This window comes from Hyperolius riggenbachi, chromosome 12 (genome assembly GCF_040937935.1).
Source record: "Hyperolius riggenbachi isolate aHypRig1 chromosome 12, aHypRig1.pri, whole genome shotgun sequence".
Classification (NCBI taxonomy): domain Eukaryota; kingdom Metazoa; phylum Chordata; class Amphibia; order Anura; family Hyperoliidae; genus Hyperolius; species Hyperolius riggenbachi.
The window spans coordinates 171,042,882-171,065,921 of NC_090657.1; the positions used below are offsets into that span (position 1 = coordinate 171,042,882).

The window sequence follows — 23,040 nt, forward strand, 5'->3', positions numbered from 1 at the left end:
GCATCATCAATGATGGCAAATCCTAAATAGTAAATGCGAAAAAAAGCAGATCCGCACAATGCCCATACAAAGAACTTCTTTATCTATGGACGTATCCAAAGATTAATCCCACAATGACACATAGCTGACGTGTTATGGACTAGTGTTGTCACCTATGTGTCATTGTGGTATTTATCACTGGATACACACATAAATAAAGGAGTTCCATGTTAAAACTTTCTACAGAAGTTTAAAAAAACTTTCCAAGCGGATAAGTAAACTATAAAATACTTCTGGAGCCACCCAGAAAAATCAGTTATTTAAAAAAAATGGAAATAAAACGTAGACATTATTAGCCCATGCGATTTTCCCAGCAAGTAAGTGTTGTCTACCCGTTAATGTGTTTTTCTGGGAACCTACTACCATATGTGTTATGTCATCTGCATGGAGGTGTTTTTTTTTTTTACATTGGCCTCGATTCACAAAGCATTACCGCATTTGGTAGTACAGCTGACTTTACCGAGCACTTAGGAAAATGTCAATTCATAAAGGCAGCTGTTACTACATGAAAAACTGTTACTACATGAAAAGCTGAAATTACCGAGCAGTGAGGTAAATTACCGACTTGTGCGGTAAATACCTCAACAAATGTCAGTAAATGTCAATTCATGAAGAATAGATCATGCAGTAAAAGCCTGAAATTTTACCGGCACTTCTGGTGTGGCAAAATGAGAGCGGAGAGTGTGCCATACTCCGGGAAACCAGCGTGACTTACACAAGCAGAGAAGGATAAGCTGTGACCAATAGAAACGGCCGCTGTCTCCTGCAAGTCCCGATGATGGATTTTGATAGGACCCGCAAACTTCTCCAGCGGGTACTGCTCTTCTACCCCCAGGCAGTGAACAGAGAGAACGGAACAAAATAGCTTTCTCTGCCTCCCTTCGGCAGTTTAACCTCTTCTGTTCCTGTTTGAAGATGCAGAGTAACTAGTGTAAAAATCATCTAAGCAGGACACGTATAAAGTCTCCTGGAAGTTCATCTAAGCTGTGGCAAATAAATAAAATGTTAACCAGTTCACCCCCAAGGGTGAACAAAATGATCTATACCTCCTTTTTTTCGCCACCAACTAGGCTTTCTGGGGTAGTACATTTTGCTAAGAATTTTTTTTAATTTAAATGCGTTTTAACGGTGGAAAATAATGGAAAAATTCATTATTTCTCAGTTTTCGCCCATTATAGTTTTAAAATTAAAACATTCTCCTGTGGTTGAAACTGACACATTTTATTTACCCAGTTGTCCCGATTATTAAACCGTTTAAATGATGTCCCTATCACAATGTATGACAACAATATATTATTTCGAATATAGGTGTTATTTTTCTGTTTGTTTGTAGTATGTAGTAAAGTAAAAGTAATTTTCCCTCATAAAATATAAATTAAAAAAGCGTCCCTAAGGCAACTATTTATGTATTTTTTTAAACTGATTTTTTTAACAAGTGTTTTTTTTTTTTTTTGGGGGGGGGGGGGCTTTGGAAGTGTGAGTTATTCAGTTTATTAATATTGTGTATGTACAGTATGTATGTGCCTGTATGTGTAATTTTACTTTTTGGCCACAAGATGGCGCTAGTGAACACTCTCCTGTTTTATAGGAAGTGTTCACTGTTTTTTTATTTTTTTTTGTACATTTAACTACGCTGTGATTGTTTCCTGTTTTATGAATGGACGTGGCCGCTGATCGCGGCCCTGTCCATTCATTCCAGGCATTGCGATTGGGTAGAGGACCTCTTCCCCAATCACAGATTACCAAACTTCTACCACACCTGTGAAAACATTTTATGAATTGGCACCCAAAAGTCTAAAATACCGAATGCGTTGATTTACCGAGCATATTACATTTATTGCATTGTGCTCTATGAATTAAAGCCATTGTGTTTGCTTGCACAGGTCTGTGATGGTGCTCAAGTCTTCTTTACAATCAGGGAAATAAACATATTAGTGAGGTGATTGGCATCTGAACAGACTGGTCAGAGTGTGACTTTGAGGTGGAGACATTAGACTGTCAGCCTATTTAAAGACAGGGACATAAGCTGATGTACAAGAAACAAGCAGACGCACAGATAGTCAAAGATGACAATAGATAGTATTGTTTTAATGTTTATTGCTTGTTAAGCTGAAGATCTGCTTTTTTGCTTTTTTGTGATATATTGCACTGCTATACACCACCTATGCTATGTTCACAATGTGGTGTTTGTGTTGCGGTATAACGGCACACGGCATTGCAACGCACTGCATGTACCACAAAACACGCAAGTTAAAGAGGAAATTGAACCAAGGACTGAACTTCATCCCAAATGAGTAGCTGATGCCCCCTTTCCCATGAGAAATATTTATCTTTTCTCAAATAGATCTTAAGGGGCTCTATGTGGATGATTTTGTGGTGAAACACCTACCACAGTCTGATGTCATAACCATGGTCCTGACAGATTGCTGTCTGTGGACCTCGTTGCACTGTGGGAAATAATGGCTTTTCCCAACCGCCAAGCAAGCAGAATCTCCCTCTGTGCATAGAACTCCCAATAATACAATACAATAACATTTGTAAAGCGCTTTTCTCCCATAGGACTCAAAGCGCATAGTTGTGTCTCAGATTAAGTTGCAGGCTGGGTTGTGTTACAGAGGAGATAGTCAGATGTTCATGAATGCCAGACTGAAAAGGTAGGTTTTCAGTTTAGACTTAAATGCTTCCAGGGATGGAGCTGTCCTGATTGGGAGTTCCAAAGTGTGGGGGCAGCATGACAAAAGGCTCTGTCTCCAAAGGTTTTGAGGTGGACTCTGGGGGTGACCAAGGTGTTACGTCCTTTTGATCTAAGATTGTGGGGGTGTGATGCAGTTGCAACAAGTCCTTCAGGTATCCAGGGCCCAGATTGTGCAAGGATTTGAATGTCAGTAAGCCAATCTTAAAAAGAATTCTCCATTTTATCGGTAGCCAGTGGAGTGAGCACAGGGTTGGTGTTATAACCAACACTCCACACAGATCACCTGGCAGAACTAAAGATGTCACCACCTGTGATACATTTGAGGATGTAAATCAGGGAGAGGAAAAATTGTACAATGGGCAAACACTGACTAAATAATCTATAAATGAATATTGTAAAAAATAAGCAATTTTATTCACTATGCTGTTTTCACTACAGGTCCTCTTTAGAATCAGAATCATTTATTTCGCCAAGTACAAACGGGAGGGTCGTACCCGGAATTGGTTCTGGCTCATACAGGTTCTGGAGGGGATAATGCCTGAAAGCCAAGAGCCGAGGCTGCCATACTATGGCAACACCATCATCTACTATCCCGGGGGGGGGGGGGGGGGCAAAGGTTCAGCAGTGATGGCCCAGTTCTTCATAGAAACCTGCGGTGATGCCTGATGCTGCTGAGGATCCCGCTCCTGGGCAGGGACGGATCTGGGGGGGGGGGGGGGGGGCGGCGGGTCTCTTACCCCAGGTGCAGTTTGTTGAATTCTTAAAAAGGCGGCAACATTTGGATGGGGAAATAAACACTTGGCAGTTGGCAGCATTGATTGGCGGGTGCGGGAGCGTGACACGTCTGGCTTAGTGAGACTCGTCATTACCAGCAGGGAGATCTCTAGCTCCTCTGTGGCATTCCCCCTGTTCTATTCCCCCCCCCCCCCCCGTGTATAGCAATCCCCCCTCTTCTTCCTCTCCGAGGGTGGAGATTTACTGACCCCCCCCCCTTTTGTTGCAATCCCCCGCTCCTTCCACTCCAAGGGTGGCAATTTACTGACCCCCCCCCCCCATTTGTTGCAATCCCCCCTTTCATCCACATCCGAGTGTGGCGATTTACTAAACATCCCCGCAACCTCCCCCCCCCCCCCCCCGTGTAGCAGCCCTACTCCCCCCACACCCCCTCGCAGCCGTCCCCCGTTTGGTGTAATAATACATCAAAGGCTCGGTATGTATAGTTACACCGGGCAGGGGATGGCTGCAGAGGGGGGGGGGGGGGGGGTTGGGGGGTCACCACATGGGGGAGTTCAGTAAATCGCCACCCCCGGAGGTGGATGAAAGGGGGGATTGCCACAAATAGGGGGACAGTAAATTGCCACCGTTTGTGGGGAAGAAGGGGGGGATTGCAACAAAGGGGGGGGGGGAATCGGTAAATTGCCACCCTATTTCTAGGAATACATGCGAGGATTGAGTTTTCGAATTATGTATAAATAGTAGGGATAAGAGCATAAGCGCCAAAACCTGACCTTGCCCCAGGCGCAACTTGGTCTAGATCCGTCCCTGCTCCTGGGCAGCATTCAGCAGAGCTGGTCAAGATAATCTGGCTGTCACAGAAGTGTCCTTACTTCCAGGTTAGTACTCTTTAAAAGTACAATATAGTATACTTTTCATTGACTGTATGCAATGCACGCATATTCTGTGGTGCCGTTTTCCGATTGCGTTTCGATACTGCGGTTACCACTGTCAACCTAGCCTAAAAGACTGGGGGGCAAATCTATTAAAACCAGTGCAAGGAAAATTGGAGCAGAGGTGGGAGGATGTCAGATGAAGGATATGAATGGTTCACCCAGATTTTTTTGTTGCAATTCACCTTGCAGCAGGTTTGATAATAAATCTGTCTGCCTCCTCCTTGCACAAGACCACGAGTGTCACGTTAGATGATTTCCTCCTGGGACTGTCCCTGCTGAGTCATGGCTGTGTGTATATACCCCGCTGTCCTGATCCACAAGCTGCACTTGCCAGAGGTGAGTGGAGTGCAGAGAGTCCGCAGTGTGTGTAATGGTGGGAGTGACTCTGTGCTGGGAGGGGAAGTGTGTGTGTAGTAATGACTGCTAAGAATGGAAACTGAAAGGACTGTGTGTCAGTGTCTCTCCAGTTATAGAGCTGTTGCCACTTCAGCAGCTGGGAACTATGGGTAGGAAGGAGAGAATGCCTGACAGGCACCTAAAATATCTATTTTTCTGTACCAGGACAAACCTTCTAAGACTCCTATAATGAAGATAAACATATAAGTGATGGAAGAAAACAAGATGCATGTCTCGGAGATTAAGGTAAGCACAACACTTCATTTTAGCTTCATTCTTGCTTATATACAGTTTTCGTACCAGTTATGGAACATCTTTTCCCAAAAGTTTTTCCCAAATATTTATGTTCGCCTCAGAGGTGTCACTAGGTTTGGTGTCACCCGTTGCAGAAACTCATGGTGTCACCCTTTCTTACACCATGAGCCTCCAACCTCACCAGGTAGTAACGTTGCTTATTATAGGGGGGTGTTAAGATGATCATGATGTGGCCTCTGAACTCTGTTATCAGATCAACAAGGAGCTGCCAGAGGGGAGAAGAGCAGGAGGGAGAAGTACATGAGTCTCTAGCATGGTCTGTATTTACATAGCCTACTCCACTCTCCCTTAGCCTGAAGCTTAGTGTCACTCCCTCTGCTGGTGAACCTGGTGCGGTCCGCTCTTACCGCACACCCCTAGTGACGCCACTTGTTCACCTGATTTTGCGTCTCCTGCTGCTTTCCGTTATTTATCACTTCACGCTGTGCTTCTGTTAGTAACTGTCCCCTGTCCTTATCTTGCTACCAACTGCCCTCTGCTCTCCTACCACTAACTGCCCTCTGTGCTGCTCCTTCTACTAACTGCCTTTGGCTCACCTACCACTGACTGCCCTCTGTGCTGCTCCTGCCACTAACTTCCCTCTGCTCTCCTACCACTAACTGCCCTCTGTTCTGCTCATGCCACTAACTGCCCTCTGAATTTCAACTGCTACTAACTGCCCTCTGCTCTCCTACCACTAACTGCCCTCTGTGCTGTTCCTACCACTAACTGCCCTATGCTCTCCTACCACTAACTGCCCTCTGCTCTCCTACCACTAACTGCCCTCTGCTCTCCTACCACTAACTGCCCTCTGCTCTCCTACCACTAACTGCCCTCTGCTCTCCTACCACTAACTGCCCTCTGCTCTCCTACCACTAACTGCCCTCTGCTCTCCTGCCACTAACTGCCCTCCGAATTTTAACTGCTACTAACTGCCCTTTCCACTTTCCGTGCCCCTAACTGTACTTTGCAGTTCTCCTGCCCCCAACTGCCCTCTGCACTTTTCCTGCCCCTAACTGTACTTTGCAGTTCTCCTGCCACCAACTGCACTCTGCACTTTTCCTGCTCCTAACTGTACGCTGCAGTTCTCCTGGCACCAACTGCCCTCTGCACTTTTCCTGCCATTAACTGTACTCTGCAGTTCTCCTGCCACCAACTGCCCTCTGCAGTTTTCCTGCCCCTAACTGTACTCTGCAGTTCTCCTGCCACTAACTGCTCTCTGTGCTGCTCCTGCCACTAACTGCCCTCTGTACTAATCCTGCCACTAACAGTTCTATGTGCTTCTCCTGCTACTAATTGTGCACTGCCATTACCTGCCTTTGGCTCCTGAATGCAGCAGATACTACAACAGACTACTGAGGTGTACGAGAGGAATCGGCGCAGGAGACTTGGGCGCAGGATACAGCCTATAGCTGCACAAATTCCCATTGATTTTAAATACTATTCCCCCTCCAGGCCGCAATGGATGGTGGGGAATGAAATAATTTGGCTTCCAGCAATTGCTGGAGGCTGAATTAGAGTGTTTTATAAGTAACTTCAGCTCCATCTTCTGACGGCGCTGAAGTTACTCACTGCTGCGCCCAGGTCTCCTGCGCTGGAATGGCAGTGTTCGTTCCAGAGGGGGTACAATGTTTCCATACTATAAAGTTACTGCGATAGACAATCCCGACTGGTTTTGTTTTTTTCTTGTCATTTACCTAATAGGATGGCAGAGAGGTACAGTGTGTTCTTACTATACAAATAAGCCACCACTCTGGGTCGTTGCTCCTTAACGGCTTTTTCTTTGCATCACGGCCTCCATCTTGTACATTCCTGCTATCTATTCCTAACCATTTGGTGCTATTTAATCCTCTTTCTTGCCTCCACCACAATCCTCCTTCCTCATACATTACTGTACTGACTGAGCTGTTTCTGGGTTTCTGTACTTCACACTTGTTCCTGTTGGCTCTAGTTTTTCTTCCTGTGTGCATTGCTGTAATTTTTCCTCACTGAAGTCATTTCGCTGCGTAAGAAGAAACGTGAGATTCTGAGTAGTCCTCATGTGACTTGGGTCACGCGAACGCCCACAGGATCTAAAACTGTTTAGAGCGATTACATCAACTGAGCTTTAAAGTTGTGCGAGAAAAAAAAATGATGAAACAAAAATGAAAGCTATAAGGCGTAGGATGATCTACATGCCGGGACATCAGGCTGTAGAAAGAGCAAATGTCACCATTTCATCTCCTTTAGTCATTGGAGCAGGATAAATATTTTATTTCCTTCAGCCCTCAGAACAGTTGGTTGCCTGCCAGGTCTTAATTTTTTATTTCGCAAGTGGTAAAAACACAATATTTATTGTTTAATACTGGGGGCTGGCTGAAAATAAATTATTTTGCATGCCTTTAGGGGGGGGGGGGTTCCCCTTGAGGACCAGAGCAATTTCCACCTGTCAGCGCCCCTCCCTTTCTTTCACCAATAACTTGATCACTACTTATCCCAACAGAATGATTTATACTTTTTTTCCTCCCATCAATTAGGCTTTCTTTGGGTGGTACATCATGCTAAAAATAAGAAAAGAATGGAAAAAATCATTATTACCATAATTAAAACCTACATATTGTATTTGCTAATTTGTCCCGGTTATTACACCATTTAAATGTCCCTATCACAATGTATGGTGCCAATATTTTATTTGAAAATAAAGGTGTATTTTTTCAGTTTTATGTCTGTCACAAATCACAAGCCCTAAATTTGCAAGAAAAACCTCCAAAAAACAGTAATATACACTCTTGACATACATATTGAAAAAAAAAAGTCTAGTCCACAAATTAACTATGTATGTATTTTTTTATGTCACTTTTTTATATTAACGTTTTTATTTTGATAACTATGGGAGGGGTTAATTAATGGTATATACCACTTATGTTTATTTTTCTTCCTTGGGAAATTTGTAGGTGTAATTTTACTTTTTGGCCACAACTTTATTTGAATTATTTACTTTTGACGGCATACACGCGTTACAGGGAGCAACGCATGTATGCAATACACTTATTTTTGACAATAAATGCCTGCATCTAATTGATGCTGGTTTTCATTGATTTCGGGGACTTAGATCAGTGAACAGGAACTGCGCGCGGAAGCCAATGGGAGCACGCACAGCACCAAACACGGTGGTAGACTAATATCTATGTCCCTGGGACTTCAGATGAAGTCCTGCAGGGCGCAGATATACCGCCTAGGGTGCGGTAACTGCTTAAAGCAAGCCTGAAGCAAAAATAAACTTGTGAGATGATGAATTGTATGTATAGTACAGAAATTGAACATTAGTATTGTATTCCAGTACAGTAAGAATGACAAAACATCAGTTGTTATCTATGCAGAAGAGCTTCTCTGAGCTCTCCGATCTACTGGGTCCAATACAGTCCTGTTTTCTGAAGCACCTAAACAGCCAAGAAATAGTGAGAGACAGCTTTCAAAGGGTCATTATTTCTGCTTTGTTTTAGAGCTTAAATGCAGAGTGTAGTTTCTAAACTGCAATTATGATAGAATGATGCAATGTTATAAAAGAAAAAGAAAAAGCTATATAATGGAAAATAAAAACACGAGACTCTTTCCTTTACTACTTATGTTCTATTAGTTATCCATACTACACATACAATTCCTGATGAGATGTTTTGTTTTGTTTTTTTCACTTTAGGTTTGCTAACCTCACTAATTAATAGAAATTGAAAAATGGGGAAGGAAAGCTGTGCATTTATATTATGCTGCAAACATGCTTTGTTTTTGAAAAATAGCAATATCCATTTAGGGTTGTCTTCCTCTGGCTGCGATTTTCTGTGCTTTTTCAGATGTTTTTTTGCCATGCAGTAGCATAGTGTGAGGACACAGGCTTGCTAATGGAATTCGCACAGTTTGTGTTTGCATCACTGCAACGCGATTGTGCACGATTTTACCATATTGCAGACGCAGTCCTGCCACTTTTTTCATGTGCTTGTGTTCTATGTATAACTCCCCACTCACGCTGCACCTGGGGCTCCTCCTTCCATGTGCCACAACTGCTCTATTTTATGCGCAGGCCCCTCCCACCATCACCTGGGCCGCATCATTTCTGTAACATGAAATCCCCCACTTTTGTAGCATGACCTTTCATGTGAAATTACCCCTACCCCATGGCCAGTAGCTCCCCTAGGCTGTGGCCTTTGCAGACCTCCAGCCTCGGTAATCCTACAAATTTATTATTATTGATTTAAAAAGTGCCAACATATTCCGTGGCGCTGTACAAAGTAAGAAAAGCAAGCATGGGGTACATAATAATACAGAAAATGGTAAACATCAAATCGAAATACAGAACTGGTGATTACAAAGACAAATGCAACATGATAAATAAAATGTATATCAGAGTGCAAGCTACGAAATTAATAGCAAATTCCAAGACACAAAAGGGTGAGAGAGCCCTGTACACTTGTGAGCTTACAGTCTAAAGGAATGGGGGAGAAACGAGGTGGGGAAGTATGCAGTATACCTACAGGCAGTGTGTGTTTCGGTTATCTAGTAAGTGCAACTTGACCTTAAGACAAAGGGAGAACGGCCTAAGTTAGAGCATATGCTTTTTGGAAACATTTTGTAGGAGCGATGTAATTGAGTGATGGATTTGCTGTGGAAGGGCATTCCAGAAGAGGGTTGAAGCACATGAGAAGTCTTGTATACGTGAATGCGAGGAGGTGATTCTAGAGGAGGACAAAACAAGTTCCTGTGCAGATCTGAGATCATGTTTGGGTTGGTATCTGGAAAATAGTGAGGAGATTTGCAGGGAAGAGAGATTGTGGAGAGCTTTGTAGGTTAGGGTTAAGAGCTTGGCAGAGAGGAGCAGCAGAGGAAGAGCAGGAGGAAAGATGACTGAGATGAGCAGCCGAGTTCAGTACAGATTGGAACTGTGCCAGTCTGATAGTTGTTAGTCCACAAAGCAATATATTGCAATAGTCCAAACAAGAAGTACAAACAACGTTTGGAGTCTTTTTGACATGATGAGCCCAGTAGTAGCAATAACAAAGCAGTTGATGTTGTTTTGCAGCTGTTACTCGCCCTCCTTCTCCTGGTACCATCAGTGGTGTCCACGAGTGAGCCCACCTATCAGAGGACGGATCCGGACACTGGAGAAAGAGTCACTTGCCAGCAGTGCCCTCCAGGGACTTTTGTGGCCAAACACTGCACATCCAAGAGCAGGACAGAATGCCGGACTTGTCCGGAGCAACATTATACCTCATACTGGAACTATGTGGAGAAATGCCGCTTCTGTAACATCATCTGTGAGGATCGGGAGCAGGTGCAGCATGAGTGCAATGCCACCTGCAATCGTGTCTGCGAATGCAAGCCAGGATACCACCGCGAATCCAGCTTCTGTGTCAAGGATTGTGGCCCTTACACCGAACTACCGGAAACTGGTAAGTCGTTGGCATATTGGACTCCTAAAGCCTCCAATCACTTTCATATGTTACATCCCAAAGGCCAAGTCGCCCGATCCTTCGGTGCCTAACTGCAGAGTGTTGGAAGCCATTCAACAAGTAGACAATAAAGTAATTGCAGTCTACACACCATGGTAGATAAAAGTCCCTTGTCTTCTTTATTCCATAAGTGCACAGAGGTTGTTTCGGGCCTTTGGAGAGTCCCCTTCGTCAAGCTATAATCAAATAAGTCAGAGTAGTGCACACAGTAACAGAGTGGGTATTTACATGAAAGAGTAACCAATCGGAAACTCCATCCATATTCCTGCCATAAACAACTTGGGGAGATCTTACACTAGTTTGCATCAGTTTGCGTTTAAAGGGTAATGTTTTAACCAAATGCGGACCGACGCAGTTTAAATCTACGTCGGGCGGGTGGCGCTGCGGTTCTTACTGGAGATAAGCTCTACGTCCCATTCGTCGCGCGTCCCCGCCCGTTCCCGCCGCTCTGTCCCCGCCGCAATGTGCTGCCTCTATGACGGCAGAGCACTGTGAGCCGGGCAGGAGCCGTTTTCATTGGCTCCTGGCCTTGTCATTACTGTAAGCCAATCCCATTGGCTTACATTGAGTGGCAGGGTCAGGAGCCAATGAAAGCGGCTCCTGACCGGCGCACAGCACTAACTGTGATTTGTAATTCTGGCATTTACTTGCTTCACACTTATTACTTAGTGCAGGCTTTCTCAACCAGGGTTTCCTGGAACCCCAGGGTTCCTTGAGGACTCTGCAGGGGTTCCTTGGCATTTTACCCCATCGTGGGGGAAGTATAATAGAGCACAATATAATAGGTGGTACTGTAACAAGAAGCACTAAATTGGGGGTCAGGAGACAGTATAATGCGTGGCAGTGTAATAGGAGATAGTGAAATTAGCAGCCTAACCTATTTAACCACCTTAGCGGTATGGACGAGCTCAGCTCGTCCATTACCGCCAGAGGGTGCCGCTCAGGCCCTGCTGGGCCGATTTTGATCAAGTAAAGAGCAGCACACGCAGCCGGCACTTTGCCAGCCGCGTGTGCTGCCCGATCGCCGCCGCTCTGCGGCGATCCGCCGCGAGCAGCGGCGAAAGAGGGTCCCCCCAGCCGCCTGAGCCCTGCGCAGCCGGAACAAATAGTTCCGGCCAGCGCTAAGGGCTGGATCGGAGGCGGCAGACGTCAGGACGTCGGCTGACGTCCATGACGTCACTCCGCTCGTCGCTATGGCGACGATCTAAGCAAAACAAGGAAGGCCGCTCATTGCGGCCTTCCTTGTTTATTCTGGGCGCCGGAGGCGATCGGAAGAACGCCTCCGGAGCGCCATCTAGTGGGCTTTCATGCAGCCAACTTTCAGTTGGCTGCATGAAATAGTTTTTTTTTTATTTAAAAAAAACCCTCATGCAGCTGCCCTGGCGATCTTAATAGAACGCCAGGGTGGTTAAAGACCATGCCTCCTGAAAAATAAATGCAGGGGTTCCTCGAGACCAAAAAATTGTTTGCAGGGGTTCCTTGAGATCCAAAAGTTATTTACAGGGTTCCTCCAAGGTAAAAAGGTTGAGAAAGGCTGACTTAGTGGCTTATGTGTAACTTCTAACACTCTGCTATCCCTACAATCCTGATTGATATGCATGAGCCTTGTAGAGACCATTCCTCACTGCTGATATGCTAACTGACCCAGTTGAGTAGACCATCCTGATTACATTTGCTCTAGCCGTGTATATAAGCAAGGCCTCTAGCCAGTTTGCATCTTATAGGATAAAGCAGTTGAATGTACCAGAATTCACCAGCAATTCTCTACAATTTACTATTCACACCAAGTTAATTTCTGCTCAGCCCCCTCCTATCGTGTAACCCCCCCCCCCTTTAGATTGTAAACCTTTGGGAGAGCCTCCCTCCTTGTGTATCTGTGCTCTCTGCTCACAGATTAACCTGAATTACTGAGACTATTACTCCAGTGTATGATCTGTCATTGTGTACTTCATTGCTTATTGTCTGTTGTGTGTTGACTATCACCCCTATTATCAATGTCTGTAATCTTATTTATTGTACTGTGCTGTGTAATATGTTGGCGCTATATAAATCCAAATAATAACAGTGTAATATGCAGTAACCATCAAGCAAATCACCTTCTTCCCTCTCAGTCAGGTCTCCAGAGTGGGATAAGTGTGAATAACTCCTTAAAGTCAACGGGAAGCAAAAAAAAAAAAAAAAAAACAAGCAAGCAGATACTTACCTAAGGAGAGGGAAGGCTTTGGGTCCTATAGAGCCTTCCCTCTCCTCTCCCGGTGCCCGTTCCAGCGCTGGCTCCCCCAGGTAGCAGTATTCGACTAAATTGGTCAAATACTGCTCTCTTCCGCCAAGGGGGCTTCTAAAGTCTTCGGGAGCCAGAGTTCTTCTGAAGACAGGCCGCTCTGCACTGTTTGCACTGGCACACTCTCTCGTCCGTCTTTGGGTGCACTTGTGCTCCTGAAGACTTCTGAAGCCTCCCGTGGCGGGGGATTCAAAGGGAAGAGCCAGTGCTGGAACGTGTGGACCAGGAGAGGCATGGAAACGCTCTATAGGACCCAGAGCCCCCCCTCTCCTTAGGTAAGTATCTGTTTTTTTTCCGCTTCCCATTAGCTTTAACCTCTGTGCCATTGGGACAAAAGAAGAGTAGTGGCACAGTCAGCAGCTGACAGGGTGTGTGCCTGTGATGACAGGCTCCTGGGAAGTGTTGGGAGGGAGTCCAATTAAAAACAAAAAAAAAAATCATGGAGCAGTGTAGGTACATAGCCATGCTGCATATTCTGAGTGTTAACTGTATTCAGATATTAGAAAAAACTGGACATCCTATATGGCATTATTGGAGGAAGCGGAAATGTGAACGTGTGTAGGGAATGTTAAAGCGTAACTGTCGGGCATAAAATCAATTCTTTATTTTTATCTGGTAAACAAGTAATAAGGATGCTAACCAGGCAATGCAAAAGTTAAAAATAATTTTTACATTTCTTTTAATTGTTTCCCAGTTTCACTGGTTCTTATTTGGTACATCTGCCACACAAAGGAAGCTGCAGGGCATGCTGGGTTTTCTTTTTTTTTTTTTTCTTTCCCCTCAGACATACAGTGGGTTGCAGAAGTATTGGACCCCTTGAAGTTTTCCACATTTTGTCCCATTACTGCCACAAACATGAATCAATTTTATTGGAATTCCACGTGACAGACCAATACAAAGTGGTGTACAAAGTGGTGTGTTTTTACAAATAAATAACTGCAAAGTGGGGTGTGCGTAATTATTCGGCCCCCTGAGTCAATACTTTGTATTGCACCTTTTGCTGCAATTACAGCTGCCAGTCTTTTAGGGTATGTCTCTACCAGCTTTGCACATCTAGAGACTGCAATCGTTGCCCATTCTTCTTTGCAAAACAGCTCCAGCTCAGTCAGATTAGATGGACAGCGTTTGTGAACAGCAGTTTTCAGATCTTGCCACAGATTCTCGATTGGATTTAGATATGGACTTTGACTAGGCCATTCTAAAACATAGCTATGTTTTGTTTTAAAACATTCCATTGTTGCCCTAGCTTTATGTTTAGGGTCATTGTCCTGCTGGAAGGTGAACCTCCGCCCCAGTCTCAAGTTTTTTGCAGACTCCAAGAGGTGTTCTTCCAAGTTTGCCCTGTATTTGGCTCCATCCATCTTCCCATCAACTCTGACCAGCTTCCCTGTCCCTGCTGAAGAGATGCACCCCCCAAGCATGATGCTGCCACCGCCATATTTGACAGTGGGGATGGTGTGTTCAGAGTGATGTGCAGTGTTAGTTTTCCGCCACACATAGCGTTTTGCATTTTGGCCAAAAAGTTCCATTTTGGTCTCATCTGACCAGAGCACCTTCTTCCACATGGTTGCTGTGTCCCCCACATGGCTTGTGGCAAACTGCAAACGGGACTTCTTATGCTTTCTGTTAACAATGCCTTTCTTCTTGCCACTCTTCCATAAAGGCAAACTTTGTACAGTGCATGACTAATAGTTGTCCTATGGACAGAGTCTCCCACCTGAGCTGTAGATCTCTGCAGCTCGTCCAGAGTCACCATTGGCCTCTTGACTGCATTTCTGATCAGCGCTTTCCTTGTTCGACCTGTGAGTTTAGGTGGATGGCCTTGTCTTGGTAGGTTTACAGTTGTGCCATACTCCTTCCATTTCTGAATGATCGCTTGAACAGTGCTCCTTGGGATGTTCAAGGCTTTGGAAATCTTTTTGTAGCCTAAGCCTGCTTTAAATTTCTCAATAACTTTATCCCTGACCAGCTGTATTTGTACTGACATTAGATTACACACAGGTGCACTCTATTTAGTCATTAGCACTCATCAGGCAATGTCTATAGGCAACTGACTGCGCTCAGCTCAAAGGGGGCCGAATAATTATGCACACACCACTTTGCAGTTATTTATTTGTAAAAAATGTTTGGAATCATGTATGATTTTCGTTCCACTTCTCACGTGTACACCACTTTGTGTTGGTCTTTCATGTGGAATTCCAATAAAATTGATTCATGTTTGCGGCAGTAATGTGACAAAATGTGGAAAATTTCAAGGGGGCCGAATACTTTTGCAACCCACTGTAACTAATGCAGCCTGATTGGCTAAAGCCTCTTTCCACCCTGTTTTCCCCTCCCACGCCCCTGTTCCTCTCTGTTTGGCCAATATTTCTCACGCTGAGACAATGCACTTTCTATTTCACAGCTGGGTGGGTGCGTCTGAAGACTGGGAGGAGGGCGGGTAATAATACACAGACAGCGTAAGGGAGGAAATTATGCCAGGATTGGCTTCAAGATGGACACAGTCAAAATGGAAGTATTTTACTATAGAAAAAGCACTAAAATCAAAATGTGGACAGTGCAATATATATGTTATGTAAGTAGAGCAATATTTATCTACTTATATACAGTATGTATTTTTTTCTGAGATAGTATTGCTGACTGCTGCTCTTTAAGACAGACTCCATGAATACATATTTTCATTTTAGTGCAGGCAGAGGTTAGAGGCCATGGCCTTTGGGAAAGGGTAAATATTGGACATGAAAAACCAAGCTGTGAATGGGGGCTGTACATGGAAGGTGGGAGCTACTATCCAGGGGTAGGGGTTGCAGGCGAAGGAGAGGGACAGTTTGCTGAACACAAAGCCTGCATGTGGAGCAGGGGGCTGCTCATGGAAGGAGGGGGGGTGGCAGGAAGGTTGGCCTGGGGGTGGACATGATCCAGAGATGGATTAAGATGTAATGTGGCCCTAGGCAAGGTAGTAGATTTGGGCCCCATTGTGGTCCTTTTGGTAAGCTGAAGTGGAGAGAGGTCTGAGTAGGTGGCTGATGTGCCCCTTAACACCCACTAGGCCCCAGGCACCTGCCTAGGTTGTCGGGTGGATGATCCTGCTCTGGACATGATGCACAAGTCTAATTTGCTGCTCAGTCTGAGTCAGTAACTTATAGTATTGGAGGTGGAGCATCAGCACAGAAGTCAGGCAACTGGCATTATTTATTAGAGAATGAAGATGGCACCCTCCGTATCGCTCTCACTTTAGGTTCCCTTTAAATGATTTTACATTCTTGCATAGTAAAAGGTGGTGACCATTAATGATTACCCAATTCTTCCTCTACAGATGATCCGGAGTGCGATATGGCGGTTATAGACTTTGTGCTGAGTCAGAATATTTCGCAGCGCAGCTACCGAAAGCTTTTTAAAACGGTGATTGGTCAAAATACTAATGGAAGTAAAGTGGTGAACAAAAGGAAGATTCGCCTTCTTCTGGTACATCTTAAAAACCACGACCGCGAGCTGTTCTGGCGATTTGTGGAGATTGTAAGAAAAAGAGAAGCCACATTATCCCATCCGGAGAAGGTGAAGAAGAGGCTTATAAGCCAGGAAGAGGACAGTCTCTCGCTCATTACATCTTAATACATACACAGTACTATATGGACGGAAAACAAAATGGATGCAGTCATGTCTAGTCTAGTGTCCTCTTAAGCCAGGCTTACAATTTTCAATCTTCAGGCAGTCAGGTAAACAATTGATACATTGCTGATGTTGATCATATAGCTGGTCTATCACTCTTCACCAGTAGGCAAGATTTTGCCAAAATCTTGTCTATCATCAATCGAGTCACCGATTGCCTTTTCAGCCTGATGCAGAGATTGTGTCTCATGTACTACTGAGCCTGTACACTCCCCTTCATTGCCTTACATCACTTGTTTAAAGTAGGATCATACTCCAGAAACCAACATTTCAGTAACCACTCTTAGATACGTAAAGGAACATTTGAAAGAATTCCCACACATTCTCTGGTATATAAACATATACTTTCACTGCAGAGAGCGGTACTGAATAGCTTATCTCTGGCTAATGACAAATGTAATCATTGCTGGCTGAAGCTCTCTAAAGCACGTGTCTTCACTCTGCTATAGCTCCTTTTCTGCTGAATTGACTCAGCTGTTGCCAGGGTGCAGTTGCCACAGCATGACATGACGTGTAAAAGAAGAAAAATTCTGGAAGCGCATTTAAAGTCACTCCATGGTACACAGTGATGACAATTAGAGATGATTCAGTGGGGTGTAAAAATTAATTCAGGCTTCCATGCAAATTTTATGCAAAATGTAGTTTGGAATTAGTCCAATCCACACTCACAGGAAGTGATTTGCCAAATTTCAAGCTGCCTGCCAGTCTTGCTGCATTTTTTGAATACTTTGGCGCTATCCCATTCAGTGCAAGTTACAAGCAATGGCATCTGAGAAGATAAATTGAGCCTTGGAGACCCGAGTTATAAGGTATTAATCACATGTATGCACATCCATCTGCTCTGCAGACTATAAAATATGTCCTCCAGACCAGCCTAGTACTCCTGAAGGCCAAATAACAGGAAGGCTCACTATTCACCCATACATTCTGTGAAAGCACCAAAGAAACAAAAGGAAGAGATACCTCTGTGTAAACAGTGAAAACTGTACTTTATTCTTAAAGGGTTCCACAAACTGTAAATTGCATTTACATCTTGATCCTTGGGGAAGGGACTCAATACATATAAAAAGCCTGTATTAAACACTGCTGCTCAGTCACTGTCCAACCTGCCCGTCCGTTTTCACATGTGTGCCTCGTCAGGGGCATCCTATTTGCATGCAAGCCACAATCATTAGACCATTTTCATCAGCAAGGGAAAAATCCATATTCAAAGACTGGTTACTAGTATCAAACACTGCTGCTGCTGCTGCTCGGTCACTGTCCAACCTGCCCGACCGTTTTCGCATGTCTGTTTTAGCATCCTATTTGCTTGCAAGCCACAATCATTAGGGTCCCCATAAGTAAGAGAAAACCCATATTCAAAGGCTAGTAACAATAACCAATATATCTAGGGGAATTCATTTATGTACCCATCCAGTAGTTCCCCTTTAAGGCCTAAAACTTGTAACTTGCTCTTAAATGTTGAACATTTTATACTGTTGTTAGCAGGAGCAGTGGACTTCTAGTTTGTACAATCAATGTTGCAAGAAACTTTTGCCTATATTTCAGCAAAGGGTAGAGAGATTAAATACTTCTCCAGAAGGATAAATTGCCTTTTTTAAACTTCTAATGCGATTTTTTTTTTTCAATAAGGACATTCACCAGGGAGTAATACAGACTGGGGATGGGAATAGACTAGAACTTCAGTCAAATGTCCATTTCAAGTTCTGTACTATCTAAGTAGTATCAGAGGCATCTGTTGTAGCAACGCAGAGGGAGAAGTAATTCAAGGTCTGACAATCGCTGGATCCCCGAATTACCTGTGCGCCAGCCGCACTCTATAGCATTGCTGCTATAGCCGCGCCAAACTCAGGTGCTACGCAGCACGAAGCGTGCGCCGAGAAGCCCTGCTTCGAGAAAGTCGCCCCTTCTCTATCTGCAGGAGCTGCACTCCCCATAGTAGTTACTGATGCCTCTCCCTGCTTGAACTACCATCATCCCAACATCTGCAGAGGCGTATCTAGGGGGGTGCAGGCATGGCTTGTGCCATGGGCGCCATACCTCCTCCTGTGCTGTACCGCCATGCCTGCCCCTGTGCTGCTCCGCCATGCCTCCCCATCACTCACTTTTCATATCAGATTAATTCTGTTGTCTGGGGAACATGGCTACTTAACTTATGTATATAGGGTGCACTTGTCTTAGTGTTAGAAAAGAGGACAGAGAGGGAATAAGAAATAACTTCATCATTATCCCAAGCCAGAAAACACAGGCAACCATTACATATGCCTGTGAGAAAGGATGCTGTTTTTAGAGGGAAAGGAGGCGCTGATGTTTGCTACGGGCACTATATTACCCAGATACGCCCCTGCACATCTGTGCATAATAGGTCTAGGCCATTTATCTCAAAAGGGCTGATTTATCAAGACAAGTGCACAGAGAATTGGAGACAAAATAGAGCAACCTATCTGCTTTCAGCTGTTAAATGGAGCTAGGGTTCTGATTGGCTGTCCTGGTCGGTTTTATGTTCACTCGTCTTGGTAAATCTGTTCCACAGAAACTAAAGGTGGCCAGCCATACATCTAGCAATGATGGGAAGATTCGACCAAGAGACAGATCTCTCTCTAATCGAATATAATCGGAGAGAGATCTGTTGCCTGCCCATATATTGCCAGATGGTTCCCGATTGATTTCAGCATGAAATCTTTCAGAAATTGATCTAGTGATGCCGCCTTGTTGCCTCGCTGCCCCCAGCATTGTCCCCCTTAGTGTAAAATTGCGCACATCACACATGCGCCCATGTTATTCTGGCAACCATGTGAGGCGTGTATATGAGCGGAGACAGAATGACCTTTAGTATTAACAAGCCCTGAGAACATTGCATGAATGTCTCATTGGTTGTATGTTTTATCAACTTTGTTAATGTCTCATTTAATATTAGCCATAGTTAATACTAGTATTTTTTTAATATATTTTAAATGAGGAGTTAGGTGAGGGTTTTTTTTTGCCAGACTGCCGGACTACCTCTTGCAACTGCCAAGTAGCCTTGGACATGCCCCCTTCCTGGGCCACGCCTCCTGCATAGAGTACACGAACTGCCATACACCACACCACCCATCCCAATCAACTCTTCAGACGAAGGCATTGCTGACCTGCCATTGCACCCTTCTCCCATTGGGTGATGACACTAGGAGAAGAGTGGGTGTGGTTATTATCCTTCCACCAGCTGGACCCAAACCAGGTGTAGTTCAGTCCTGGTCACATGAGCTCACTACATGTCTCATAAAGCCATATGTTTACGGTTTTTCAGTGTGTGTCACCTGTAAGGGAAAAGGTGCTTCAAGATTGCTTTCAGGTCTCTGCATTGGGACGCTGGAAAATTCTGCCGTTCATTTCAGTCATTGGTAGCAATATCTTAAAGGTTACAGAAATAATGTACAGGCGCTCACAACATTGTGAAAATAGGCCAGATGAAGTAAGCAGTAGTTTCACGAAACACGATGCCAGACAGTATTTGTTTTTCAGATCTATAGATCATGTCTTCCTTGAGGTAAACCACCTCTTATTCATATGTTCTATGGTTTTAAATAATGCTGTCACCACTAGGGCACCTCTTTTCTCTTTAGTTTGTAAGTGCTTTGCAAGAATTTTACTTGAATTTTGACTTGATAAGCGAAGGGCATCTTGATATACAGTCAGAATACGTATACACACGCCACATTATAGCAACTGAGTCAATGCTTCTTCTCCCTGCAGGATTGTACTTAAAGCATGTATGTGTAGTACAGATAATGAATAGAACATTAGTGGCAAAGAAAAGTCTCCTATATTTTTTTTAAATTATTTCTCTTAAGTTTATTTTAAAGTTTATTTGCACCCAAAAACAAAAAGATAGGGGTGAGCCAACAAACAGCAATGATTCCTACACAGCCATAACCCTCATCATCTCCTCTCCCTCACACCAGCCACAATTATTTTCAAAAGTAAAGTGCAGGTTCATTTGTATTACTGTATGTGTTTTTTTTAAGTTATACAGTACAGTACTTTGTATTAAATCATTTTATTATAAATATTTTTGGATTGTGTGTTTCCATTAATTGTTATGGGGAAATTCCTCTTGATATAAGGATTTTAAAGGGAACCTTAACTGACACACACACACACTAAAAAAGTGTTTAACATACCTGGGGTTTCTACCAGCCCCCTGCAGAAGTGCTGTTCCCGCGCCAGGACAAAAACGATCCTCCTGTCCCCCAGTTCGCCGCCTGACTAGTCGGCAGGCCAGGGTGCCTGCACAGCCTTTGCTCACGTTGCTGTCCTGCGCATGCGTAGGATGGCGACGTGACCAAGAACACACACTGCCAGATGCAGTGGCCCGCTGACTGGTCAGTACCGGGGGCCGGTAGAAGCCCCAGGTAAGTTAAACTCTTTTTTTCATGTCAGTTAATGTTCCCTTTAAGCATGTTTCCTGAACAAAATATGCTCACAATCCAAGGTTATATCTGTATCTCTGAAAAGGAGACCTATCAATAAAAAAAGATGCCTCATAATAAGTCCTCCTCTGCTTCATGTCACCATGCAAAATTGTCATTCATGGGGCAGTGAGACTGAAATGTTTAGCAGTTGCAGGGGATCTATTTCAGGGATATTACAGTAGCTAATAGAGAAAAAAAAGTGTTCAGTACTTTCACTTCACAATAATTTATTTTTGCACTTTAATTTATTTTGTTGTGGACTTGTAAAACATGAAAAAAAAAATAAAAACATTTTTGAAGATTTTGCTATTTTGTACATCTATCTGATTGTGGTATTTCTTAAAATGGGGTGAACCAGGGGAAATATATTTATCACTGACATGAAAATAACGTTTCGGCAATATCATCATAATTAAAGCATAATTCCACTCCAAATTTTTATTTGGTACTTGGACTGAACAAAGAAAGGTGTTATAGGAGAAACCTGTTGACCCCGGAGTCGGTGGTTGTCACAGGCTCTCCCAGGGTGTGGAGTCTAAGCAACAACTGGTCTTCACCAGAGCGCCCTGCAAGGGACAATGGGACGCTACCCCTAGTAGGCAACGGTCTGCTTTGCTGCAAATGGTTACCAGGTCGCTGCAACTGGGATCACCCCACTGGACATGAAGAGAACAAGTGAGCTCACAGTTGAGAGATGCAGATGAAGTTGTGGACACGCCAATAATCAGAGCAATCAGGAGTAGTCGTGGAGCAAGCTGGAAGGTCGAGGCAGACAGCAATTGGGGATTGTCAATAAGTACGGAACTAGCGGGGTCGATAACAGGAATCAATATACGAGCGTCAAGCACTTGACAAGCTGGTTAGAACAATCCGCACTAAGTTTACAGCAGCTTAGGCGTATGAATCCTTTTAAATAGGGGCACACCCGTGGAAAAGTGGCGCCAAGCCCTGCGCCTGCGTGAGCGTTAATGCATGTCTGCGCGATCGTCATCAGACTGACTGACTCAAAAGCCGCTGTGTGTGAGCTTTTCTTTTAGGTAGAGGAAAGGCTAATAAGCATAACCTGCACATCTATTGGTGGATCATACCATTTTTATTTGAGAGCACTAAAACAGAATTTTTTATTTATTTATCTTTGTGCAAGGGGAAAAGTAAGCAGTAGAATATCTAAAAAAAAAATAAAAAACAACATATAAAATAATGTATTATTTATAAATGTTAAATTATAATTTTTGCCTTAGGGGTTCAAAAGCAATACCTTTTTAAGGAAACAGAATCTGTGGAAGAGGAGACCTAGCGCACCTAGGCTGCAAAAAAGTGCCACACATGTGGTACCGCCGTACTCAGGAGAAGTAGTATAATGTGTTTTGGGGTGTATTTTCTACACATACCCATGCTGGGTGGGAGAAATACCTCTGTAAATGAGAATTTTTTAATTTCTTTTTTTACGCACAAACTCTCCCACCCAGCATGGGTATGTGTAAAAATACACCCCAAAACACATTATACTACTTCTCCTGAGTATGGCAATACCACATGGGTGACACTTTTTTGCAGCCTAGGTGCGCTAAGGGGCCCAAAGACCTACCTTTAGGATTTCACAGGTCATTTTGAGGCATTTAATTTCCAGACTACTCCTCACGGTTTAGGGCCCCTAAAATGCCAGGACAGTATGGGAACCCCACAAGTGACCCCATTTTAGAAAGACGACACCCCAAGGTATTCCGTTAGGAGTATGGTGAGTTCATAGAAGATTTTATTTTTTGTCACAAGTTAGCGGAAATTGATTTTTATTGTTTTTTTTTCACAAAGTGTCATTTTCCACTAACTTGTGACAACAAATTAAATCTTCTATGAACTTATTATACACCTAACGGAATACCTTTGGGTGTCTTCTTTCTAAAATGGAGTCACTTGTGGGGTTCCTCTACTGCCCTGGCATTTTAGGGGCCCTAAACCGTGAGGAGTAGTCTAGAAACCAAATGCCTCAAAATGACCTGTAAAATCCTAAAGGTACTCATAGGTTGTTGGGCCCCTTAGCGCACCTACTCTGCAAAAAAGTGTC

The 23,040-nt window shown here is 43.9% G+C and overlaps 2 protein-coding genes across 3 annotated transcripts in view; both read left to right on the forward strand.

Annotated features, from left to right (window-relative positions):
• RTEL1 (regulator of telomere elongation helicase 1) overlaps nucleotides 1-23,040 on the forward strand; it is a 441,366-nt gene that overhangs the window by 406,904 nt on the left and 11,422 nt on the right. The window lies entirely within an intron of this gene.
• On the forward strand, nucleotides 4,603-21,231 carry TNFRSF6B (TNF receptor superfamily member 6b). Of its 2 annotated transcripts, XM_068262479.1 has the most exons (4): nucleotides 4,603-4,740; nucleotides 4,966-5,046; nucleotides 10,145-10,514; nucleotides 16,172-21,231. In XM_068262479.1, the coding sequence occupies exons 2-4, from the start codon at nucleotides 5,011-5,013 to the stop codon at nucleotides 16,465-16,467; spliced, it is 702 nt and encodes a 233-aa protein (XP_068118580.1). In that variant the 5' UTR covers nucleotides 4,603-4,740; nucleotides 4,966-5,010; the 3' UTR covers nucleotides 16,468-21,231. The 2 variants fall into 2 exon arrangements, with proteins under 2 accessions (XP_068118580.1, XP_068118579.1); XM_068262478.1 differs by lacking the exon at nucleotides 4,603-4,740 and having other exon boundaries at nucleotides 4,751-5,046.